Genomic DNA, 27,054 nt, shown 5'->3' with positions numbered 1-27,054 from the left:
AAGTTAAAAGTTTGTAACTGTAAATTTAAAATTTATTTTTAATTCTTTTCTTGTCTTAAGTAGTTTAGAGAAATTGTTTTGAAAACAGACAATTTTTCAATCTGGAATAGTAGGATGCATCAAAGTCTTGCCCAATTGTTTTTTTAACACTTTGAAACAGGTTTTTAATTATTTAGGAAGAAAAAAAAATGTTTTAAATGCACAACTCTTTAATAATGCATTTGATTCTTTTAGACTATATAAAACAAATATCTATTTATAATATCCTATCAAATGACAATAAAAGACAATTTCAAAATGAAGAATTATTTTTGTGATATTATGTATTAGAAAATAAGATTTACCTGTTTATGCTTTTATTATCTATTTCCTTTAATATTTACAAATGTTCATAATAAAGTGAATTATAGATTTCAAATTGATGTTTTAAAAATTACAGTGTTATTTGCATTTGTGAGAAATTTCAGAACTATTTTCTTTAAAAAGAACTTTAAAATGCTAATTAACTTTTTCCTTCAAAAGTAGACTAAGCAAAATTTATATTGTTTGAGCATTATGAATGAATTTAATCTGCATGATTTTAACATGCATACTAATTAACTTTATATTTAAATTTTTTTGCTTAAAATTTAAATAAGTTTGCCAAGTAAAATAAGTTTAAATTAGATTAGTTATTTAATTATGTATAACATACTGTTTATTTGCTATTTTTAATTGTACATTTTGTTGCTTCTTACAAATATTTGTGGCTCACATCTGCTGCTTATCTTTGTCCTCATGTTTCGCAATCCTGCATGTTTGTTTTTTGTTAATAACCATTAACTTGTGTGAATATGCTTAACAAAATGTTACCTTTAACACTTTTTTTAATATTTCATTTCACAGCATGAGTAGAGCTAAGCCATTTTCGTATACAAATCCTGGGGCTATGAGCTGGATGTAAGTAAATTATTTAAATAGATCACCTGATTTCATGTAAATTAATATAAATTGTTCAGGAAAAGCACTGAGAACAATATGTTGCTCATCAGACCTTTTATTTACAGTTGATACTTGATTTTTTTAAAATTATGTTTATACTATATGTTTTTTAATTAAATTTCTTCAAAATTGTAGAAAATGTAAGTGAAATATAATGCTTATACCTAATAGATTTGGTTTTATTTTATGTATTCCAATTTTGATGTATTTTGAAGTTTATACAATTATGTGAAATGTATTGAAAAAAAGATTTAATCAGCTATAAATGTAATGTTATTTAAGAATAACACAAAATTACTTCTAAATATATTAGATTCTATTGTGCATCAAAAGTTTTTGGAAGTTTTCAGAGTTGTGGATTTGTAGACATTCAAAAAATTGGAAAAAGCAATAATACAATTTAAAACATTTCATAGCATATATAATATTGTTCATGAATTCAATGCAAATAAATACATCCTTATAAGCACACATAATACATTGAAATAATTCAGTAGAAGTATTAATTATTCAATATCTGGTTCCAACTCACTTTTATTTTCTTTTAATTTTCCACATTTGTTTATCTTATGCATATATATTCGTACTTGCTCATATTTTACGCCTTTAACATTTTAGTTTCTGTATGTCTCCAAAAAAGGAAAATTGAAGTTGTGAATAATATGCTCTTGATCATTTAATATTTTGATACGTATTTCAAATACCATATTTCTTATATAAATTTTCTGAGGTATTTAAAGTGTGGTTTCTCAGCTTATAAAAGTATGGAAAGATTGGATTTGGGGGAGATATTTATTAAACATTACAGGCTAGGTTATGAAAACATTTAATCAGTGAAGGGAAGAAAAAACTTTTTTTCATTTCATTAAATATTTATTTGCTCAATGTAGCATCCCCTTATTCTTTTTATATGTTATATTTCATTTTCTCTTAAAATTATATCCAAAATGTTTTAATATTTTTTGTTGTTGTGCAGGAATTTAAAGTAATTGAAAAGTACATTATTGTTGCAAATTTTCTATCCTACAGTTCAAAAAAATTAAAAAATGTTTTATTTATGTCAGAAAAAAATTATCTATACAGTCTCAAAGAAATAGAGAGGCATTTGTGCTCTCCTAAAAATCCTTGTGAAGTTGAAGATTCAAATTTTGTTCCATGTCAAAATATTTTCATTATGCCATTCAAATTGTGATTTTCAATAGTCAAATTATCAAAAGTGTGTGTGTGTTGGACTTTTATCATGTTCTCATAAGCATAGGCAATGCTGGAAAAACAGTGTATGAAAGAGGATCTAAATAACTATGTAATTATTCATAAAGCTACATTTTTCCACTCAAAAATAAGTTTTTCAATGATCTGCATAATGCCATATTAGCAGCCTCAACTTCTGAATTTGAGAACTTCAAATATATTAAACTAAAGAATTTATTCATAGTAAAGGTCTATCATATATTCAGACCTAATGCATGTTGACTATAGCATTCAAACATCCTACTTCTGGTGTGGAATTTTGCAAAGAGTGTGCTTTCTTGTCCATAGTCCTTGTGATTAATCATATTTCAGAATTATGAAACATTTTACAAAAGGGCCTTGTAATTTTAAATTAAATGTTGATTTGACTAAATTTAACCATCCATCTGTATTCATGTTTATATCAGGATTATATATAGCAAAAGCTATTGCATGAAAAAATATATTAGAATTTAAAAAAGTAAATAAATAAAATCTTGTAGACATAACTTTTTCTAATAAGTGTTTTCAATCAAGAATGATATATCTTGCTCTTAAGTGAAAAATAGTTGGAAATTTTTAAAATGTGTTGTTTAGGTAACTGGATGGTTTTTAATGCATTTGATTATTATTTACTGTTTAACTGGAACGTTTCCAGCAATTTCTGTCACGAGAAAAAAAATTATGGCAATTTTCACTCATTTTTGCTAGCCTTATCTTCCGATGTTAAATTGCACACTTTCTGTAAATCTTTCAGATTTCTAAAATTATAATTAATTGCAATAATTGAATTTAAAATTCATTCTAGAAAAGGGAGGTATTGTAAATTTAAAATGGTATGTTGGACTTCCTTCATTTTGGTTTTCAAAGCCAAAATCGTTTCATATTTTGATTCTGAAGCTCTCAATATTTTGCATTACATTTTAATGATTTCACTATTTCAGCTTTTTTTCTTTGCATTCATTGCATGCCCGGGAAATGTAAAATATACACACTCAATATCTTTGTTTACTTGCCTTTTTGATGTCTTGTTCAAATTTGGTCACTGAAATTCTTAATAGTAAATTTTAAATGGTGAGAAATGAGATAAAAAAATTTTTTCAATTATTTTTTTTTAAAAAAATCTGTTTAATTTAAAGCTATATATATTTTTTAAAAAAGTTGTTTCAATTCTTTTTTTTTTTAATCTGTTTAATTTAAAGCTATTTTTTTTTTCAAACTGTTTTGTTGCATTCTTTAAAAAAATTTAATAAATAAATAAATCAGTTTTTTTTTTTTTTTTTTTTTTAATGCACATGATTTTTGAAGGAAATGTTTGTGAAAAAAACTGGAGTTTGAGTTTGTTCTTGTTAAAAGTTTGTCCAGCTTTTTTTTTTAGTGGCTACATATATACTTTCTTTCATATTAATATTTTCATTGCGATTAGAATGAAAGAAAAAAATTACATACACTGAGCTTTTTTCATGTTAATATTATATATAATTTCAATTTTATATTTTCAAAATCTTTATTAACACAAAAAACAGTTACTGAATGCATTGTTATATGCTATTCAAAATTCTTCTTCATTATGGTTGGCCAGTCTTCAAATAAATACTCAATAGCCTATCAGGCCTCTTCCCCTTTAAAATTATAACACATGCTTGATAATTTATTTAAAACATTTGCTAAATGCAGTGTGACAGGATCATTTAACAACTCATTAGAATATGAGCTTTTCATACAAAATCTATTATAATTTTATCTTTGCAAGAAAAACTTACAAAAATGTAAATGCTCATGTTTGATATTGTATTCAGGGAAATATGGTTGATTTAGATAAAATTCAACAATCAAAAGTAAGCACTTCTGACCTTTGGGGTTTGTCCTCATTTAATTGCACCCAGATATTAGTTTTGCAGACAAATTAGAGAACTCTTCTGAAGAAAAATCATTTTTAGATAGCATGTTTCATGTGAGTAGAGATAGTAACCAAGAGTGCTTTGTATTAAATACTAATTACAATATCAAGAATCTAATAATTATATTTTTTTGAAATCTTGTAATTTTAATTTAATTAAAATTTACTTGTATATTTTTAGTCTTGTTAACTGCCGCTTCTGAATTAAGTTCTTAAAGTATTACTTCTATAAATTAAAAGAAAAATCATTTGTACAATTTTTGCTTATAATCGATTGAATAAATTGAAAGCATTTTCTTTGATACTATTAACAATCTATTACATGATATTTAACTATAATATGTATATTTTCATAATGCATTTGTATTTGAGTAGGTGTTATATTTTCTCAGAAAAGAAAGAGGTTGATTATTAAGACTAACTAAAATTTCTATCTTAATTAAAAAAGAAACTAATTATAATAGATTTTTCATACTTTAAGAAAATTGATTGTAAAATGAAAAGATATAATTTAATATCATAATCTCATTTTATGTCAATTTTAAATTTTGAGGGGAAAAAACATAAAATTATTTTTTAATAATAGAATTGGAAAGTTTTGTTGTAAAAATTATATAGAGGTATTTTAAATATTTTTTCCTCTATTTTAATCCTTTAAAAGTATTTAAGTATCTGGGTTTTAAAAATTTTAATTAAAGCAGCTCATATGATAAACCTCTGTATTGATGTCTAGTTTCAATATTCTTTTCTTTGTAATGGTACAATTAATACTTTAATTTTAATCATATTTACTTTTCAGGCCACAATTTGGTCCACACCAAAACTACATGGTGCATCCGTCATCAAACAACCAGTCTCGTAATTTCCATTACAAGTAAATTAGAGATGTGAGAGTGCCTTTGTACAGAATGGTTACAGGATAACGTGTATAATAAGATTGAATTTGTTATTTTATTCCAATTCATATTTGCGCTATTGGGTTAATATGATACTTTGCAGAATTTTGTTAAGATTCCTATTGATATGATTGTGTTTGAATATATAAAATAACTGTTGCACAATATTTTTGAAAGTTTTCAAGCTAATTGTTTATGCGAAGAGTTGTAGATTTATATATTGCAAGTGATTTATGACTTTTAGTGAAAATAAGTTAACTGCTTGAGATTTTCTTCTGGAAAATATGAACATTGAAAAGTTGTGTTGCAAATTGCTAAATTGGTGCTTGAAATTGTATTTGTTGTGCTATTTATTCAGCTTCTCATTTGTAAAAAGTTTATGCGAATTCTTTTTCAAAGTGATAATTTTTGAAGAGAAAAATTTGTGTGTTTTTGCATGGATGTATTTAAATACTGGACCAAGATCGTGCACAGAAAAATGGATTCATATAAAGTATATTTTGAGAGAACTTTTTATTTTAAAATTACTCAGTTGCTTAGAATCTTATAAATACTTATATCATCACAAAAGTTGCTTTTGAAACTGCGAAAAAAGCTAAATATAGTTGTTTGGGTTGTAATTTATTAATATTTATATTTATATATCAATTAAAATATCATTTGGAAACTTTCATTGATTGAATAAATATCTTCAAGAAGTGATGATAGAGAAATGCAAATTTATTTTGAAATGGAAATATTTTACATAAAGTGACTGATTGTAAAGCAGCTTTTAGCCCAAAGGCAGAATGTTCAGTATTCTTCTACTGTAGTTGTATATCTATCATCGTTGTTCATTTACTATTTGTAATTACTCACCCTTTCATATATAATATATATATATTTACGTGTATATGGGTTAATTCGTGAAACATTAAAGGTTTTAAACTGAAATAATTTCAGTGTTTCTATGCAAATCTGTATGTAAATATGTAATTTTTCTTTCCATCCTTGTGGAGTGATAGACTTTAATTTATTAATTTGTTCCTTAGTGACAGGCTGTATATAGGCACTGAAAGCTGCAGCTAATAAATTTAGTGTCCTCTTATTTCATAATGCAATAATTAGTTCGTAATTTTGTGGCCTTTAAAATAGTAATTTAAGTTCTTCCTTCATGACATTGAATGTAACATGTTAATTTAATTGTATTAACCAAACAGTTTGTTTCATTCTCCTTTAATTCATTCTAGAGAAATTACATTTAAAAATTCATTTGCAAAATTGCATACATTTATATTTGTTTTTGATATTTATGTTACAATAATAGTATCTCATTCATTTTGCCTCAATTACTACTGGTCTTCCAAAATTGCAAGACATATTTTTTTTGGCTGCAAGAGGTTTATATATGTTTTTAAAAGACAGGTCTGTACATTTGAACCACCGGCCATACCACTCCTTTAAGAAATGGACATTGTGTTTTTCTGTGTTTTCAGTGTGAATACACACACAAAGTATTTTAAATCCGTCTGTTAACATTATAATGATGATATATCATCTGTTCTATTGAGAATAGAGATGAACAAACTTAAATTGTTGTGAATATTTCATGTTTTACAGATGTGCCAAATATTTAGTGTGTAATAATTTTATTGAACTTGTGATAATAAAGTGTCATCAATGTCATTTAAAAGTTTTGTCTTTATTTTTTTTAAATCATAAATTTTAAAAATACTGTAATTATTGGTCAATTAAAGATTATAAACAAATCCAGAGTATGCTTTTATTAATGTTAAAAAAACATTTAAATAATACATAGCAATAAGAAGTCACTCAAATATGGGAATATATAAGTGAAGTGATTGAAAAATAAAATAATTTATGAAGATTGGAACGGGGGAGGAGGATGAAGGGCAGGAAAGAGACTATAGAAAGATTGTCAGTTTTTGAATATTCCTATATTTGCAAGGCTGTTCACTTTTGTATCTTCATTAACATAGTTTATCCCATTTTTTCCTTTCAACTGAATATACACATTGATTTTTGAGCAAACTTGCGTTTGGATCAAAAACTATTCTAAGTGCTCTTTTAGCATATGTTGAGATTTCACAGAAAGACAATAGGTTTTTACAGTTATATAAAATGCAATTAAAAAAAATGTTGAATTCCATCAAAAATGCAGTAAAGAAATAATGGCAAATAAATGGTAACATAAAAAACATTTAGGTATTAACAATAATCACTAATGTATATATCATGTTGCATTAAACTGAGGTCTGAACAATGACATAAATGCTCTCGCACTGCTGATTTGGTACTTGTGCTATTTTCAAAAGAATTTTTTCAATAGTGCTGTTACAGTAACGATCTTGTCAAAAAATATCTCTTTTTTAAAAGTATCTTTTAATTCCCAATTTATTCAAATATTAAAAAAAAATTGGAATAAAAGATTTGTTTATTACAGTATAATGAAGAATTTGATATTTTACTTTGTGCTTCACGTGAAGGTATGTTAATGATTAAAAATATTTTATTTACACGACGTGGCGTTATATATGTAATTTTTCTGTTTTTATCTCAAACAGGAGAGGTGGAATCTCGAAAATGGAAGTAGGAGAGGTAATAGACTTTCCAAAGCATGTTAGTTAAATTTTGAACTTACAAAAATTACTTAGAATTTTGAACATTTTCTTTTTACAATTAGTAAAAAAGAAAAACTCTCTTTTTTACAAATTTTTTTTTTCTTATGGAGGCTTAACTGTTCCCTTTTCTTTACTCTTTAATATCGCCTCCTGTTTTCAAAATGTATTGTTTTGTTTAACTAAGGTATTATTTAACTGAGGTATTGTTTTAATTTTCCATAGATATTTATGGATCCACCATAAATTTTGTATTGAATTATAATATCTATTATGATAATTAGATAACCAATGTACGTCCATCTAAAGAAGTTAAATGGTCGATGCATTTTGTAATTTACATATATTTAAACTGATTTACAATTGGTATCCAGGTTATCTGAATTAATACATATATTTGTGTGTTATAAATATTTTCTGAAGATTGTGAAATAAACATCAATAGAATTTAACACTTTATTTATTATAGAAGTAATTTAATTTGACATTAGCATTTAACCATATCTAATAATAAAAATTTATGATAACTAAAATCGTAAATTTTAGATGTTTTTCTTTTTCCAAATTATTGCATCCTTTTAATGTGAAAAATGTCGTCAAGTTCTGTGAATCCAAACTAAATTTTCAATGAGAGTAAATTCTAATTTTTAAAAACATAAAATTATAATGTTACCATGTTACCATAATTGAATATACCATGTTTTTTAAAAAGTACAAAATAATTCCTCCTAGTCCTATAATGAATTTTTAAAATTCACAATCGTGGGATTTTCAGAATGATCTTTACAGGGCTAGGGAAAATTAGTGTATACTTTTTAGTCCGTTTTAAAAACATGATATATTAAAAAAGTATTTAAATAAAACAAATTTTCCTTTTAATTTCATGTGTGGAAAATTTGCAATCAATTCTAAACTAATTTCCTGATGACAATAATAGTATTTAACATAATAATAGTAATATTGAATTTAACTATCATCCAGTTCTCAGCTACATTTAAAATTTCAAATCCCTAACCCATCGGAAAATTATTTTAAAATTGATTTCAAAATTTGTATAAAAACAAACAAGAAAGATTTAATAAAAAGTGTTAAAAATTATGTATTAAGTACTAACCGCCTTTGGCGACCACCTGGTGTGTTGGAAATTTAGTTGTGTTTACTTTAAATTAAATCTTTTATATATAATTTAACGTATATGGTATTCATAAGAAAATATTCTTAAGAAAATAGTATTGAATCTGTTCTGTTCAAGGCTATATTTATGAAACATACAAACTGAATCAAGTCCTAAGCCATTATAATGGTTTTAAAAACTTTTATTATTTGGATAACCTATTTTCTAACATTCACGGGACTATATTCACTTTCTTATTCCTCAGATATTAAACTAAGCAGATATTAAACAGTATTCTTCTTTAGCTTTCAATAAAGGAAAGAATTCGCTAAATTTAATATTTAAATGAACATTGAAAACTTTTTGAATTTCTATGGTTGAATATTATACAAAACATTTTTAAAAAAAAATATTACCAAAATTTAAGAGCAATTTGCATGGAATTAAATTTATATCATTGAAAAAACATTTTTAAAAATTTTAAAATGATATAAATATAAATAAATTTTGTAGTACAATAGTTTTGGGGATATGACAGAATAACCTTGAAATCTCGCTTAATTTTTAATTAATTAAAATTTTTAAAAAATTCCTTCCGAGATGCACATTGTTAACCTCAGAGTTTGATATATATGTCAAATTTAGTAGCACTAGTATATTCCGTAGAGCGCCAACATACTTACGCATTCATAATTATTGTTCGTGAAATTATAAAAAAGATTTAATATAAAAAGGTTACAAGATTTAGTATAAAAATCATGGCAATAGGATGCGCTTTTACAAGTATTATATACACAATGTGGCTTTTTTTTTTTATTATTGTTGTTGTTCTTGAGACATCCTTTACACAAACGATCTTGATGAATGAACATTAAAATCTTTCAAAAACGTTTTTCCTGGTATGTTTATTAACCCGTTTCCCCATATTACCTGTGGCAAATAATTTGTTAAAAATATAGTATAATTATCTCTACGAATAAATACTATGCTAGTGAATTTTATTTTTAATCTATATCAAAAAATTAAAATGAACTCAAATATATCAGTTTGTTTTGTTGTTCTACAGTGGTCGCCATGTTAAGAGGCGAAAGCAATCTGCGATGGTATTTTTAATTATTTTACTGCTCTGATCTATATCATTTTCAAAGATTTGCTACATATAGAAGAAATTTAGACTATCCAAAATGAAAAGATAACAAAATCTTTTGGATAAAATCATTATATATATATATCCGAAAATTAAAGTAAAAGTGCAATGTATCATTGTACTTAACTGCTGCGGAGCTATTTTTTTCATATTTTGGGTAGCTAACAATAAGTCAATGTACGATTTCGTCATCATCCAAGGTTCCATGTTTAGTTAAAACTTTGCCCTCGTCTACGAATCGTGCACCGTTTCTTCGTAAACAGTTCATCATTGTTTCTCAAGCATTGTATTTCAAATCAAGATATTCATCGTTACTTTCCGGTAATATTTTCCATCGCGATTTCTTTCAAGTTGACAATCTTAGTGATTTCCAAGGTGTAAATAGCGTCTTACATTGTCAGAGCCTTCTAAACTGCAAAAAGATTTTTTCACTGATGTCTTCATCGAGCTTCAGCTGCAAATTTCGGCTATGAATCGCTTTAGTGGATTTTGGATCGCATGGTTATTTTGATGCTGTTACAATCATAGGTAAATGCTTGAGTTTAATTTTTAACGATATTCTCTGGAAATATAGAGTCTATTTGAATTGTTTTATAATGTTTCCTTATTTTTATATGTCAACTTGTTTTTATTCATTATACGTTCTAAATATTATAAAATATTTTATATTTTCACTTTATCAAGCCTTACTTTACCTTACATAATAATAATTAAAATAATGGAAAATATTGAAAATATGCTTTTATGAATTTTCTACTAATGTTTTTCAATTTAAGTAAATTTAGTGAAGTTGAAAAAATTAAATTTTAAAGAGGTGAAACAGTTTTTACGAGATTGGAATATTCGCAGAAGTTTTATAGGAAAATCTTTATTTCCATTAGTTTTTAATTAAGGATACATTTTAAAATTTTGAAAAACTCTTAACCACTTTTGCTTTTCATCATTTTGCTTTTTTTATTTAAGTAGATACTATATTCCACTGTGGGTTGTGGTGTCTTACTGATTCATTTACGAATGTAGTTGTTGTAGATTATATTCAATTTTTGATTCAAATTATAGCGAATTTGAATGATTTAATTTCATCTTATAAGTTTGAGAAATGATATTTCAATGCCAATATGACGCATAAGTTGGCCCAGATTATTAAATAAGCAAAGTAGGCAACTACCTACGGTCTTCGTTCCTAGAGTAATAGAGCTGCTCAAACTTTCTATTTATTCTTTTGTGATTTTTTATATGTCACAATTTACACTCTTTAATTTACAAGAGCCATGAAATCCAAACGATTCGAATTGAAATCTAGAATAGTATCGATTAAATATTAAGATATTATTTTATATTCCTATTTGGATATCTTTTACAGGTTTATATCTATGTTGTTTAAAAATTTGAAGAAATATATATAGCTTTATATTTTAATAAACGTCCGATGCTATAATTAAATAGTATTTAAATTGTGTTCAAATGTTTTACTGTTCTGTTAAAAAAAAAAAAAGTTTTAAATTTGAATCTAAATTTTTTTTTTTTGTACTTGAAAAACACTGAAACCAATTATCTCGAAAGATCTCCATAATTTAATATTTTATCAAATTATTAAAGGTACATAACTGCTTTCATAAATAATTATAATCGATAAAAAAATATCTGATGTAGGCGGTTTGAGATTGGAAAAAGAGTACCTTGATACTTGCATTTCTAAGGGTTCCTAAAGGATTTAATCCTGCCCTGCACCCGAGCATGACGATTAAGGGGTTAATAAGCTCGTACAAGAGATCAAACATTAGCTTTATGTCCACGATCTGCTTTGTAGAATTCTTTAAAAGAACTTTACATCAGAAATTTTACAAATTGTTTCCAGCTTATAAACATTATCATTTCAAAAGAATATCATGAAGATAAAGAAAATATTAACCCTTTTGTACTTGGAAAAGTAATTCGATGCATAATTCGCTTAATTCAAAGATTTGTTTATTGCTCTGAAAAATAAATATACGTAAGTATTTTAAGTCAAATTTCTTTAAAAAATTTATCTGCATCTTTTTACCACTCTGCAGACTTTTTCAACAATCAAAATTGAAAAATTAATAAATAAAACGCAAAAATGATGCACCGTCTTGAATGGTGAATGAGAGGTACCATACCCGTGCAAAGGGTTAAATGACCTTCACAATTACGTTTTAATCGAGCGTACGTCTTGCTATTATTTTCTGTTCAATAGTATTAAGTATATCATTCGGTTTACTGTTGATTTGATGGTAAGACACATTTTTTACAGAAATATCTTCATTTATTTTTTTCGAATTGACTTAAAACTAAAACGCGAGCGTGTAAACAAATACAAAAGCGAATATGTTCTTAAAGTTAGTTTTATTCAACTACAAGAAATGAAGTAAGCATTTCACGGATATTTCACAACAATTGTCACAGTAACTACATTTATACAGATTCTGACATATTACATAATATTGCACTGGTTAGATAAAAAGTCCTCAGCAAAAGTGCATTTCGAGAAAGTTTTGTTTATTTTTGAAGACAGGGCCCCAAGGGTTGTTTTGGTTGGCGCTCTTTTTGTCATCATTGGCTTCTTTCCATTTGAACGATTTTTGTTGTGCGTTATTGTACTTGGTAACCCATGCTCCGTATGCTTCAGATCTGGAAATGAAAAAGCAAATAAATTCAGTTTATCTATCTTCTGTGATATGAAAATATAAACTTATAATACTGATTTTAAAATGATAGTTAAACTATTAATAAGGCTAGGAAAATTTCGAAAGCACATTTCTCTAAGAATGCAGTGATGTCTATGAAAAATTTTTTATAAAATTTATTGGAAACAATTCCCAATATTTAATCCTTTATACTTCGTTAGATTTCCTGGGTATCGTTCTAGACAACGTACTGTTTTGACATTTCTTAATTTTAATCGTTAAAAAAAGCTTACAAATTTATAAGAAGCTGTAGATTAATAATCGACTGGTATAATACAATTTTTTTTTAGTTGTAATCCTAATCCTAAACAATTGTATCGTACAATTCCTAATATTTTATTAACAGTATATTAGATTGCTCTATATGTAGTTAATAATTATGCATCTAATTTATTTCTTAGTTAAAACTAACTAAAAAAAATCGATGTCAGAAATGATGTTTTAAAAGGAATTGGAGATGGTTTTGATAATTTCAACATCTTATTAGTATTTGAGAATAAATGATAAAAAAAAGTATTTTGTTGTAATTAAAATTTATCACTATCGTACATAAGCTAATATTTAGTTAAAAGTGTGGTAATTTTTCGATAATCCTTTTTATGAATAACAGTAAAATTGCAAATTTCTGCTGTATGTTTTAAATGTAATTGGGTTCAATAGTGTTCTGAGTTGTATTAATCTTTGTAATATGTTAAGTGTTCTATTTTTTTTAGTAATATCTTGATCATATATAATATCGAATCGCTACTGTCGTTATTCTTTTCTTTTGTTTTATCCAATGTTTAAGAAAAAAAAAATATTTTGGAATGTCGATTTACTATAGGACAGATTATACGAAATCGAAGAATTATCAATTGGAGAAGAGTTTTAATGAGATCGCCATTTTGTTTTTCTGTAAAATAGGTTATGATATGATCGGTATGTAGTCAATGTTAACAATTACTTTTATTTTTTGTTCTTTTATTTATTATAATTAATAATTAGATAATTATTAATGCTTTAAAGAGTGACAATAAGTCTATTTGTTGAACATAATGATGTAGTTGTACTTTATGGAATTCTGTAATTTTGTTAGTTTTCAAAGATGTCTGCCACTAGACAAATAGTTTATATTTGGTTTAATTCTTTTGATTGCAATTAATTTTTAGTGTCAAAAAATTAAGAGATCCTATTTTGTATTAATTATTTTAAAATAGTTTAAAAAAAGTTAAACCTCTTACTTTAATAACTGCCATACCATCTAATATCAAAGGATTGAAGAACTAATAATGATTTGTAATTTTAGAAGATTTACCGATATTTACTAATCTAAATTTTAAAAATATGGCAATAGTGTGGTTTTTAAAAAAAATTTATTTAAGGTGAAAAAGACAGAAGTTAAGATAATTTCTATTCCATTGCCAGTTACTTTTTATCAATTCGTAAATCTTTACATTTCTATAAGATTCCATATATTACTAAGATCATTATGATATGTAGCACTTCGGAAATGTAGAATTTTTTGATTCAGAAAATATTTGTTTTATTATTATTTTGAGATGATTACTTTTCAAAGACAGTCGCAGATTTTATGATTAATTTTTTTATAGAACAGACGATCAGCACAATTTATTTGGTTCCTCCTGTATATTGTCTATTGTAATGCTCAAATAATAAGCAATTATCAATAAATCTACATAACCTTTATTGTTTATTTACCTAATAAAGCTAAATATCTCATTTAATGTGTATATTTGTGCCAAGGATAAAAAATAAGACGTGTTCTTTTATAAAGATAGATAGATTACTATATTATATGCATATTCAGCAATCTTTCGAACTATTTTGTTCGTGGCTATTTGTATACATTATCGCATTATTTTCCGCAAAAAATCAAATTATTCTGAAAAATAAAAACATTAACTCTACAATGATGGCTTAGGTGGTTTCGGATGATGTTTTATCATTTAATGGCAAGGAAAATCTTTTATTATTTAAAGCATTTTGTTATTAAAGAGTTAAATAGTAAAATAGCAATATTACATTCGGACATTTTTATAATTTAGCTTTGTATGTCAAAAATAAGATTAAAACAAGCGAATTCGAGCTGTGGTGAGCAGGTGATAAAAAATTAAACACAGCATACTAAGCAATAAAAATAAATGGGTTCTTTAAATCCAGGAAAATGAAAAATAACAAATAAGGAATAAATACGTTTTCATGACAGCTGAAAATGTAAAAAGAATACGAAATTACTTTGAGCGAAAACTCACCTGTCACTTGGACGCTCTGTTTTTTTGGGAGGAAATTCGTATCCGAGACCCATTGTGGGCTTGGTTAGGCTATTTAGTTTTGTCCTGGACTGTTTTGTATTTTCTTCTCCTTTTAAAATACTTTTCCACAGTTTAGACTTCAGACTTCAAGTTTTGATTTTTTTAATGATTCCTGAAATATCCTGGTTGATAGGACAGAAACCTGTTGAGAGAAAGTAATAATTAGAAATAGTCAAAATTGAAGGCATTTTACAGTCTTAAGTAGTTCACATTATAACAATTGGCCAATTTAATATTATTTCCAACACATATTTAACTTAATATAATGCTTTATTATTACTTAATTCTTTTTTTTTATTATTTTAGTAACTTTGAGAAAACAAACATATTTTTTAATATTATATCAACGAAAATAATGACTTAAATAATAAAATCTTGAAATCTTGAAATTATTTCCTTATTTGCAAATAAAAGCACTGAATTACTTCAAAAATTATAGAGAAATAATACACTCCAAACAAATATAGTATTAAATGATATGTTACGTGATTTGCCAAGTATAATATAACCTAACCAGTTAAATTAATAATAATAATCACCAGGTAAATGATTATTTAATGATTTTAATAATTAAATGATAACACGAATTAGGGTGTTAATATTTTATAATTCATAGAAATGTATTTTCAATAAATTGAGTTGGCATCTTGGAAAAAAACATTTTTTAAACATCCTGCTCTATGGCCTGAGCCTTTCCAGTAGCCGTTGCCAGTAGCTATTATAATTACATACTATTATTTCCATTACGATTCTCGATATTCGCGCATAGAATTATTTTTAATGATAGTGGAAAAGTTCCTCTAAAATACTAAAATATTTACCTTAATTCTCCCAATTTTAAAAAAACCAGTTTTAGTTTTAAAAAGATTATTTCTCAGAATTTTAGATGACCGCGTTTTGTTTTGTGGCAGCTGCTCTTGCGCCAAACGATAATATTGATTCACAATAAATACTTACTTGAAAAACATGTGCGTATTAACTAGAAGTTTGGGAGGCCTTAATTCTACGAATATTTTTCATTTCTAACGCGACAATCTTAAGCCGAAACCATTTATAGTCTTCCATTTGTGAATAGCCGGTTCTGGCCGTGGTTTTGACCTTCGCGAAAGTTGTAAGAACGTGGATTACGTACGAGAATGACTGCGTACGAGCCGTGCCTTCCCCCTTCATTCCTATACAAACTTGTTTCAAAGAAGTGATCAGAATTTATATTTTTCATTAGGTGGTTCATGATATTTTGGATCTCGTATAACAAGTAGTGGACCTCTGACTAGGTAGCTGCCTAGGACCGCTGGGTTGAGTACAAGAAGCCGATTGGTTGATCAAAAAGATGTAATTTATCTAATTACCTAATAAATAAATTCGCAAAAAATACAAATTCTATGAATCATTAAATAATGAAACGATTTAATTAATGATACATCAAGAATTATAATCACTATATTCCAAACTTTTTACGTTTATTTAATTGTTATATTATTTATAACACCAAGCACTTGAATGTATATTGTACATAAAGTGGATGCTACACAGTCTTATAAGTAAAGACTTGGCCATTTTCACGAAATTACCAAATAATCCAGTGGAAGTCCAATATAAGTGGAAGTCCAGTATAAGTACAGTCCAAAATAATCCTGTCTAAAATTTTCTCGTATATTCCTTAACAAAGATGCTATTTTTCCCTTCCAAAATTTTAGAATTATTACAGAAAATACGTAAAACTTTACAGAGAGAAGATTACGTCTCCGATAGCATAAAAAAAAAGCATATATTCTGTTTTTGGCCAAAAATAAAATATCTTGATCTATAATATACATAAAAAAACAACTTTTTTTAATTTAAGAGATGTTTTCCGAAGTAGAAATAAGTAACAATTCATGCACCATGACCAGACTTCGAAAAATCTATGATCTTAAGCAAATTAAAGTCGAGTTGCAAAATTAACAGCTGTGCCTTTGGCTATCTCGTATAAGATTTGAATTTTTAGATAATTTGCCATTTGGCAAGATTGACTTATGAAAGATGTTGTTGCTTTTTTAGAATTATAAACCGATTAAAAAATCCTATCAGTAATTAAAGTTTTTTTAATCTTTAAGATTGCTTTTTAATTTCAATTTTGCAGTCTTTTGATATGCGACATATTGGAAACAACTTTTAAGAAAGTAATATGCGATGAAACATTTTGCTAACATTTTCAGTTTGAAAAATTTATCAATTTAAAATTATTTAAAGATTAAAATAAATAAAAAATATTTGATTTTGAAATTTTTTAGGGGAAAGGGGGTATTGATATTTACATTGCCTAAGAAGCCTTATTCCGGCCTTACTTGCAAAGTTTTATTTAAATCTCAGAAATATTTCAGAAGATTGTTTTAAGAAAATGTGCAAATATTACCTCAGTTTTATCTAAAGAAAAACCGCCATGAACTGTATCAATAAATGGACTCTAGAACTTATGTGAAGGTGAAGGATTGGCGATTTTTTGGTGATAATTTCATTGGCAAAAATACGATTTTCTTCCTGTAAACTTTATATAAAGAGTAACTTTGTATAAACAGATAATAACTTTGTATAAACAGATGCTTATTTTCTTCTCACCAATTAGAAGCGCACTCATAAATTAGTGCACATTTCCTTTTCACTGTTAATTAATAAGTACCTGGACCCTTTTAATCAAGCCTTTTTGGCACTTTCGATTATGGTTAGCGCTATGTAATCGGCCTTAGTTATTTGCTAGAGTAATGAGATTCAAAGCGCCCAACTTTGCCTTGGATTGACGGACGTGAAATGCCCAAAAATTCGCTATAATATCTAAATATATGCATATTCAGAATAAAATAAAAACAAAACATTATCCAGACAAACAAAAAAAAGTAAATATTTTCTTTTTAAAAACGAATTGGTAGTGTGGGGCCCTCAGAAACGCGAGGCCGTATAACAATCTCATAATTTTCGCAGCCCCTTCGAGGTGGCCCTGATTACAATGATACATTTTGTCTCAAACCTGATGCATGACATCACGAATCGTTGTAAACATTCATGCGTATTTTCATTTTTTTTATGTGTGCTGTTACGTCAGTAGGCAAGGTAACACCGAATATTTGAGACCAAAGAGAAACACGTGAGTCTTCAAGGTTTCGAATATGATGAAGGTCAGCAAGTCTGACCAGATCATTCTTTTTCGAAACCTGACGTATTTCATTCTCCATCAATGTTATAATTAAATATATCCTGTCGTGAAACGCGTTTTGTTCTCAAAAAAAAGGAGAAAGGAAAGGGACAACATGTTTACTTTGCAATATACGTTTTATCTATTAATAAAATATTTGCATGAAATTGTATCTATTTATATAATATATATTTACCATTTCTATAGTCCATGGCTTTTATTTAAAATTTCAATTCAGAGTTAATTTTAGATCATTGTTTACAATACCTATCATTAACCTAAAACTAAGTAAAAACAAGGGTTAAATTGTTAAAAATTTCAACATTGAATCTGTTTATTCAAAAAATAAAATGGACCGCGTGGGCTTTGTGACTGAGTTTCGGGTTCAAAAGTCATTTCCACCATTCATATGATGGTACTAAATAATTCAAAGACGATATAATTTGATACAAAAATTGCATATAATCCACAAATACTATAATTATTCTGTGAATTATCAATTGAATCGTTATGGAAACATATCACCGAAATGAAAAAAGTAATCAAAATGGATGATGATAAAAAAAGCAAAATAGATAAGAGGTTAAAAAAGTCAAAAATCAAAACTTTTTTCACATTAATGTGGTGTGAAAGTTGGAGAGAGATAGGTGTAAGAAGGGGTGGAAGGGAAAGGAGGAAAGGGAGAGAGGGCTGAAAGAGTAGAGGGAAAGAGAAACCGCCGACTTAGATGCCGGTCTCGTTTTAAACACCGATAAATCTAATTAAATTTAACTGATTTTTTCAAAGAAATAATGTTAATATTTATTGAAGAGAGGAATTTGGTTAATGGTATACATTTTGGTTTAATTCAGCCCTGAACCTTCATAAAATAAATACAATTTCTTTGCCCAACACCAGAGAACATTAAAAATGTTAATAAGAATGAAAGAGAATAGAATCAATTTCTTTAGAATATAATCATTTCTTAAAACCTCCAAGTCCCTAAAATTTGCTGTTCTAATCGTTCCTCGAGTTGGGAGAATGGTAAAATAGAATTTTGTATTGAATTCTTTATATTTTTCCCCCCATCTTTTCAAATATTTGAAATAGTTATATTTATCTTAAGCTATGTTTAATAATGCGCTCTAAAAGGACATGATTACAGCATTTTAAAAAATTACAGACAGAATTAGCTGATATTACGCTTCTCAACCCGGGTAATCACACTTATGCAAATATCATTCTCTTAATAACTGAATTCAAATTTGTTTGAAGACTTATATGAAATTTTCAGTTATAAATAGTTTATTGTATTTCTCTATCAGGATGGTATTCATAAAACAATTATTTCAGCTTTTTAGGTTAATTTCTTTATTTGAAAGAAATTATTGCATCTTTGCTCTTGATACAATAGGGAAAAAACTAACATGTAAACTATTAATAAATAACTCATTAATAAATAAACCATAACAATTAAATTATTCATTGGAATGTATCGTGAGCAATAGTGACTTTAAATACGAAATTTTCCATTTAAAAAAAAAGATTTTTATGGTCTCCATTGTCAAATTCTAAAAAACAATACAACGCAAACCTTCATGTTCTTTAAGGGTACTCAATGTATCAGTATATTAATAGAACTTAACGACTTTTTTTAAAAAAAAATTGTACAAATTTTTATAACTAGAATTTTGAATTTCCTCCTTTTATGCTTTCAGATCTGAAGTTTACTAATAGCATTCAAGAACTGAAGTAATTTTTTTATTTCAAATTATTGTTCTACTTGAAAAAGAAACTAAGCAAAACTGTTTTCTTTGTTTACAATTTTTTAAATCCAAATTTAGCCGTAAACCGTTCAATCTCAGAAAAAGTTGTATTATTATTATTAATAATAATAATGAATGTATGGTTTTAATTTTTGGCAATGCATCATACTGATATACGAAAAAGCCTGGATTTGAAGATGAAGTAATGGCAACAGTGTTGCTTTGTATTGATAAATCAAGGCAAAAATTCTTTAACAAAAACAAACAATTTATTGACCTGCATAAATATTTGTAGGATAATATTTTAAACTAATTTGTAGTATTATAAAGAAATATTCAGCCGTTTATTTGTTATACAATTGTTCGCTCTTTATTTTGATAAAAAAAAGAGAAGAATATAATTATCTGGATTTAACTCTCATACAAATTGACGTGACTTTATTCACTTTTTGAAAACAATATTTTGAATACTTTTATGGATATGGATACTGTTTTTCAGATTATCAGTTATTTGGAATGCCATTTATCTTATTTTGTTCCATGAGCGAAGACACGTGATGAAAAATCGGAAGGGTTACTTTTCTTTCTGGGGTGACCTTTTTGTTTTACAAAACAGAATTGATACAGATTAAATCTGTCTTGCGCAACGGGTGAAAGTTACCAAATACCATAAACGACTTGAAAGCAAAACTTGTGTATCATCCGGATTTTCTGAAGGCCGTGTACAGAGCTCTGTCCCCCTTTCTCCCATTTGGGCGATAACTGACGCACTTCTCGATCAGATTTCTAAAGATAATCCACAAGAAATAATTGCGCAAGAATTTTAATCTAGATTTTCTAAATATGGGATAACGATCTATATTCTTTTCAAGTGTTTAGAGTGTTTGCGATCTTTAAGCAAAGCATTCTAATTTTGGAAGTTTGCCAAGTTTTACACAGCTGTAATTGAAATTCAGTTTAGCTCTAGTTAAAAAAAAAGGAAAACTCATTGATATAAGTAATGCTATGTAAGTGAATACATTGTGGTTTAATGACCTATGATTTTAAGACCAATTTTTGAAATCCCAATGAAATTTCAAATGCCAAAAATGTTCAAAACATGCCACATTTTTGAGAAGGAAAGAAATAGGATGTTTATTAAATTTTTCTATTCAAATCGTCTTTGTTCTCGCTTTCCAAAAATTATTTCCAATAAGAACAAATTGCCTAGACTCCGCATTGGCCACACACATTTTACTCATAAACATCTGCAGGAGATGCCAAATGATTTTAACGGTTCATCTTTCAGTTGAGTATCCTGATTTTAATCCTCATCGTTTAAAATTTTTAATGCTTCAACAGTGGACATGCAAATGCTTGTGAGGGCATATCCCCACAAAAATCTTTTTAAATTTTAAAAAGCAATTGGTTTTTATCATATTATTTAACATTTCATTATGTTACCACTTTTTTATATCTTGCTCACTATGTTAAGAGACATTATTATGTAATTTTATCTATTAGTTTCTACTTTTACATAATTTTACATAAAAACATGTTCTTTATATTTTAATCTATGTCTGGCGCAGTATGGTCAGGTTTGGCTTTTGCGCCACTAAACCTCACAATCCAATCCAATAAGAATAATGCAGTCTTTTATAGTTATTGCCACAGGACCAACTCCTTTTTAATGGTTTAGATTCTTATTTAAGATAATCGAGAGAAATCAACAAATTAGTGCATGTACAACAAAACTAGAAAAATTATGCATTCATTATAAAAGATTTAAAACGAATAGTTTTGAATTATTCGATGATAATATACGATATATTTTTTAGATTGTTGCTTTTTATCACGTTCATCATTAAACTAACATTGAAAGAGTGTAAAATGTTTTACTATAAAATTGAAATTAGAATTTCAAATTTTCGCATTGCAATGGGAAAATATTTTTTACTATAAAGCATGGAAAAGTTTAATTTCTGTTTCCCCCACTTCTTACGTAGCTATACTATTAGATCTCATAAATTACTAAATATCTCTAAACAGAACACGAAATGTGTATGCCTAGATTTCCGTATAACGAAGCTTTGCATCAATAATCCAAGCATGCTTAGGGGTTCAGATGCCGCTCTCTAAAATGAGCGTCGAATCGGTAATATTTATAAAAGACAAAAATATAATTATTCTATAGAAAATTATGTTATTAAATCCAGATTTGAACCATATTATGCATATCATTAGAATAACAGTATAATACAATATTACTACATTATGAGGAATTTTAAGAAAAGCAATCTAAGTTTCAATCGCTGTATTAATATTAATAATTAAAAAAATATTTTTTAGACCCCATTAAGTTTTTCAATAAATAATATTGGTTGACAAAAACAAAATTTTCTGCCTTTTTAAAAGTTTGCGTAATCCTGTTCTTGGATAATGAAACTAATATCATACGATTCAAAATTTTTAAATCTTTTTCCATTTTTTTAATGCATGAAATATTTATTTATATATATATATATATAATCTAATAAAATAGCAGTGTAAAAGCAAACGTGATGCACAATTAACATATAGTTTTTTTAAAAAAAATATTTCTGAATATCTTTTTTTAATATAAAAAGGACATTTGCTGTAGTAATCAATGTCTATTACGTAACTGTTATCTGAATCGGAATTAAAGTTCATTGTACTGGCAACTTTCTCCGATACAATAAATTTTCATTTGATAGAAATTATTTAAGTTACAGAATGAGATGCTTGCCATACTTTAATAAGATTTTCTATTATATCTTCGAGGACACGTTTAATTTTTTAATGAATTAAATTTTCTTTCGTATGCATTCAGTAACGGATTTAGGCATTTTGTGACCTTTGGCAGTGCACGCCAAGAAGCCCCCTTTTTTAGTAAGTCAGTCAACTTAACTTCACATTTCAACATATTTTTAACCAAATTGACAGTCATTATAAGCTATATTTTTTTTATTTTAGATGAAAATGTTTTTTTTATTTCGCTTCATGACTACGCGGCGTCAAGTTTATAATTATATTTAAACAGACATTTGCCATTTATAAACACTCTAATAACTAAGTGAATGCAATGAAATCGATAGCATTTCAAATCCCATCCTAGCTAAAGACCACAGAGGAAGATTTAGTGAGGGTCACACAAAAAAAATCATACCCTTCACGAATTGCAGACCACTTATGCATGTGAGAGGCCAACATTCAACTCTTTTACCTCAAAACCCCCTAGGGGAATGCTCAAGCTGCCATAAGCAACAGCCCAGCCACCACACCAAGAGCTACCCAAAACCTACACCTAACAGAAATCTGTGAACAAATCTTTTTTCTTCACGTGTCCTCTCTTTTACAATTATCATTTGAAATATAAAATAATGTGATGAAATAGATAGGAGCCTAACCCAAAACAGCGGACAAAATATTAATATTGTCACAATATTTCATTACACATAGATTCTTTTTCTTTTTTACAAATTTATTTGGCAACAGGTAATGACGTTTTTTTTTAATCGACCTAGTTCCTCTTCAGACCAGCTGTCCTAGACAGATGCCTAATTTGAATTCCGCCACTCCTTACACTAAAATTTTTTTAAAGAAAACTTTCTGAAAGGTGTGTACTTACTCTCTTCAAGGTACGTGATGTAGTTGTGTGAGTACTTTCAGTTCTAGCACGTTTCCACTGTTTCCTTGACGGCTTCCTTTTGCAGTAGTAAGGTTGTGTATAAGGAAGCGACTTCTAAACGCCAGGTTCCAACTAAGGCACTCCGCTTTTCGCATAGGGCGGCCACTCGAGGGGCTTCAGATTGAAAAATCGGCGGGAATCCACACCGGAAAGAGAAAGGGCGAGACTCGGGGATCACAAATAATATGTGATTTGAAAAGAATAGACGTGGAAACGTTTCACGAAGACAGCCAGATGTTCGGAATCGCTAGAACTTGGTCCAGGACACGGATGGGTTAGGGATATTAAGTTAGGATTAAACTGGGGGAGGGACAGAACAGCAGACCATTCCTTGTTTATGTTCTTAGTGGAAACCTTCAGGCGAGGTCCGTTGTTATATATCTCCCCAGATGTGGCCTTCGACTCGGATAGGTCAGCTCCAGAGCTTTCAGCGCCGTTGATGACGACAGAGATAAGAGGCCTTTCCCAAATTGCAGTGAAGTATGTGGGTATCAGTGCTTTGGACCTGAAATAGAAAACCGCTGATAAGTTCAAAATTTATTTTTGCAGTTGTTGACGTGTACCAACGGAATCGATATGGTATTTTTAATTATTAGAACACCGAGAGTCGATTTGATAAAAAAAAATAGTTTAGTCAGATTTTGCATGTAACGATATAATATTTTTATCAGAAGATGTTTAATACCAGATGGAATGTATGTATTTAGAAGCCGAAATATTAATCGAAAATTCTCGAGAATGAATGAATGATAAATGCCGAAATGTTTGCTTTCCAAATATAGTTTAATTTCAATGGCTTTTTAAAAAGTGTTGCGCCACTTTTGGATCAGAGAATGCTCGTTGCCATGCAGGGGCGTAACAAAAAACGCGCAAGAGAATTCTAAAGTGGTCTTGCATAATAGTTCGAAACAAATTTTAAAAAAGTATTAAACAGTTTATATGAAAGCATTTTGATGCACTGTTGCTAGGACAACGAATTTTTCCCTTCGCAATACAGATGCTTGCTTTCCTTTCTGGAAGACATAGGTTAATTTTATAAAAGGGATAAATAAATTTTTGGGAAATTTTTTCTCGGAAGGAAATTCATATATTATAATATATAAATTTACATTGTAATTTTAAGCAACTACAAAATTTCAAAATTTATGGACATACATCAACAAATTTCATTTTTCCTACAACCAAAATATCTGTAATTACTAAGACAAAATTAAATATAAAATGATAAATATTTTTATTATAAGCACAATCATGCAAATATTATTTTTCTTATTCAGGTGTCATAGATAATAAAAATGATATTAATTGTATGAGAACTAACTTTTAAAGCAAATTTATTACCTCTTCCCTAAAATTTCTTCTTTCTTTAATAGTAATAATTCTTTGCTATTTCTTAGCGGACTGTTTTTATACGCATTATGATGTCGGAAATTTAACAATTTGAAATATATTTTAACATAAAATAAACAATTATCTGAAGAAGCATATTAATAAATAATATTTACATTTAGCAATATAGTTACATTTTGTAAAAGATTTTAATTTAAAGCTATCAACACAGGAGAAAAAAACAAAATTGTGATGATAGTATTTTGATGCAACGTATTTTAACGGTGTAGCAAAAGTTAGTGGCCCTCAGGGTATTATATTATTTTGCTCTTAGCGTCATCAAAGGCTTACAAAGGGTAGATGATGCCTGGGGAGTGGCGTTATTTGTCCTACCTTGTTCCTGTTTTATTTCAAAAAGCGTATAAACGCACTAATGTTTATTTTATTATATGGTGCCTTCTAAATTTGGTACCTGGGCTATGACCCCGGTTGCTATGCCATTGGCTTCTTTAAGTAGTTCATTGACTATAATTTTTTTTGTATTGAATAAAATAATTTTTCATAATTTTCTTTCTTTTTTTTGTTGTTTTAATACATATTTTATGGCATAAAATGTCTGCATATTACTCATTAGCATAAATGTAATACTTAAAAAGAGGTTTTATAGTACAAGGTGAGCGAGACATTTTTGGAAAGATTGCAAAATTGTGTAAAACAAAAACAATAAGGCATAAAGAAACAGTGTCGTTAATTACTTACAAAAGAATTTCAAAAGTTAGCAATCTGAATTCGAAATCCTTTGATTGCGCATAGTATGCCCAAGAGATATCTAATTTTACACTATTACATTTGCAAGAGTCATGAAGAACTATAGTATAAATAATAATTGTGATAGTTGCTTTAAATCTTATAAGTTATTACAAGGCATCTGTCGAGGATAATTTTTCTGTAACCCCATCATATAAAAAAATGTAAGGAACTTAATTTTGAAAATTGTTTCACATTACTACAAAGTGACAATTTCTCACTAAATTCTCATCAGGACACACATAGCGCCATCTACTGGATTCTAAGAAATTATAATGCTGAGAAATAAAACTTAGTAAAGCATATTAGTAATATGTAGCATCGAAGAAACGCTATTATCTCTAATCATTCTTTTACAAAATTTCGCAATGTGTCCAAGAATTTCTGGATCTCTTGCATTTCTAGATATAAAAATAAATATATTCTTTTTTTGTAACTATCGTCCAAAATGTAGGGGGTAAGTATCTCATTCCGCAACAATATTTTATCAAATATATTCATAATCTTGATGCATTGTACACATACTATACAGAGATAGTTAGCAATAGCGTTCAACATTTTCCAATCAGTTTGTAATGGGTTAAAACCACAGTGCAGCTGTATATTAGCTTGATGAAATACTTGATTATGGCCGGCAAGATGACAAGTTTTCAGCTGATGGTTAAATAGTAATCCATTATCACAAGGAATAATAGTCAAATGATTTACTGTTAAAATCGATCATACCTAAAATGATATAAGTGTCAAAAATGATAACAATAATGACATGAATTTGATGACCTTGATTTGGGACCCCTAATCAATAAGAAGGGCAGGTTTTGACCAATATGACAGAATAAACAACAGGGGTGCCAAGACAGCTGAAAAGGAAATTAACGATAAGTAAAGTAGAATGTAGAATGTTACCAACTGTATCTGTAAACGTAGTTGCATAGCACATACCATGCCACTTTTCCTACGTCTTCAATATCTTAAGCGTCATACACCGATTCGAGCCCATTGACAACATTTTCCACAAGGAAGTTGTTTCACATGCCTTAGTCTGTCATTCATATAAAGAAACATTTCATTTATCTGGCACTAAATTTCTCCACTCAACCTCGATGTGTCTCCATTTACTTAAGTAACTTTATCCTTGATGTATTATTAACATTGAAAAGCCATGACCATTTTAATACTTATTACTGGATATTAAGCCTCTAAACAGTGTTGAAAGAGTTCAACATTTCCAGAGGCCATGATCAGAGATTTATTATTTCCATATATTTCGTATGCACCATGTAATGCTAAAAATGCTATTAAGAATAGTTTGCCGCATTCAGAAAATCTCACACGAGAAGCAGACATCTAGCGATTTTAAATGAAAAAATCTGAAAGCGAAAATACTGTACGAGTTTGGATGAATTTAAT

General features: G+C 27.8%; 1 protein-coding gene and 1 long non-coding RNA gene across 6 annotated transcripts in view; one reads left to right on the top strand and one right to left on the bottom strand.

Annotated features, from left to right (window-relative positions):
- LOC129980970 (prominin-1-like) overlaps positions 1 to 6,755 on the top strand; it is a 196,114-nt gene extending 189,359 nt beyond the window's left edge. For 4 of the 5 annotated variants that reach the window (XM_056091516.1, XM_056091518.1, XM_056091515.1 and 1 more), the window contains 2 exons: positions 886 to 939; positions 4,911 to 6,755. In XM_056091516.1, the coding sequence (XP_055947491.1) occupies positions 886 to 939; positions 4,911 to 4,989 (133 nt within the window). In that variant the 3' untranslated portion in view covers positions 4,990 to 6,755. The remainder of the gene's footprint in view (positions 1 to 885; positions 940 to 4,910) is intronic. The other variant, XM_056091519.1, reaches the window with a different exon arrangement.
- Positions 6,756 to 12,236: 5,481 nt separating this feature from the next.
- LOC129981217 (uncharacterized) lies at positions 12,237 to 23,872 on the bottom strand. The gene is made up of 3 exons (XR_008785294.1): positions 23,449 to 23,872; positions 14,847 to 15,048; positions 12,237 to 12,538 (listed from the first exon to the last, which is right to left on the bottom strand). It is a non-coding gene; the product is annotated as an uncharacterized LOC129981217 (long non-coding RNA).
- Positions 23,873 to 27,054: the final 3,182 nt, after the last annotated feature.

The sequence above is a fragment of the Argiope bruennichi genome, chromosome 8, assembly GCF_947563725.1.
Source record: "Argiope bruennichi chromosome 8, qqArgBrue1.1, whole genome shotgun sequence".
Classification (NCBI taxonomy): domain Eukaryota; kingdom Metazoa; phylum Arthropoda; class Arachnida; order Araneae; family Araneidae; genus Argiope; species Argiope bruennichi.
This window is presented reverse-complemented; position numbering and strand designations above follow the sequence as displayed.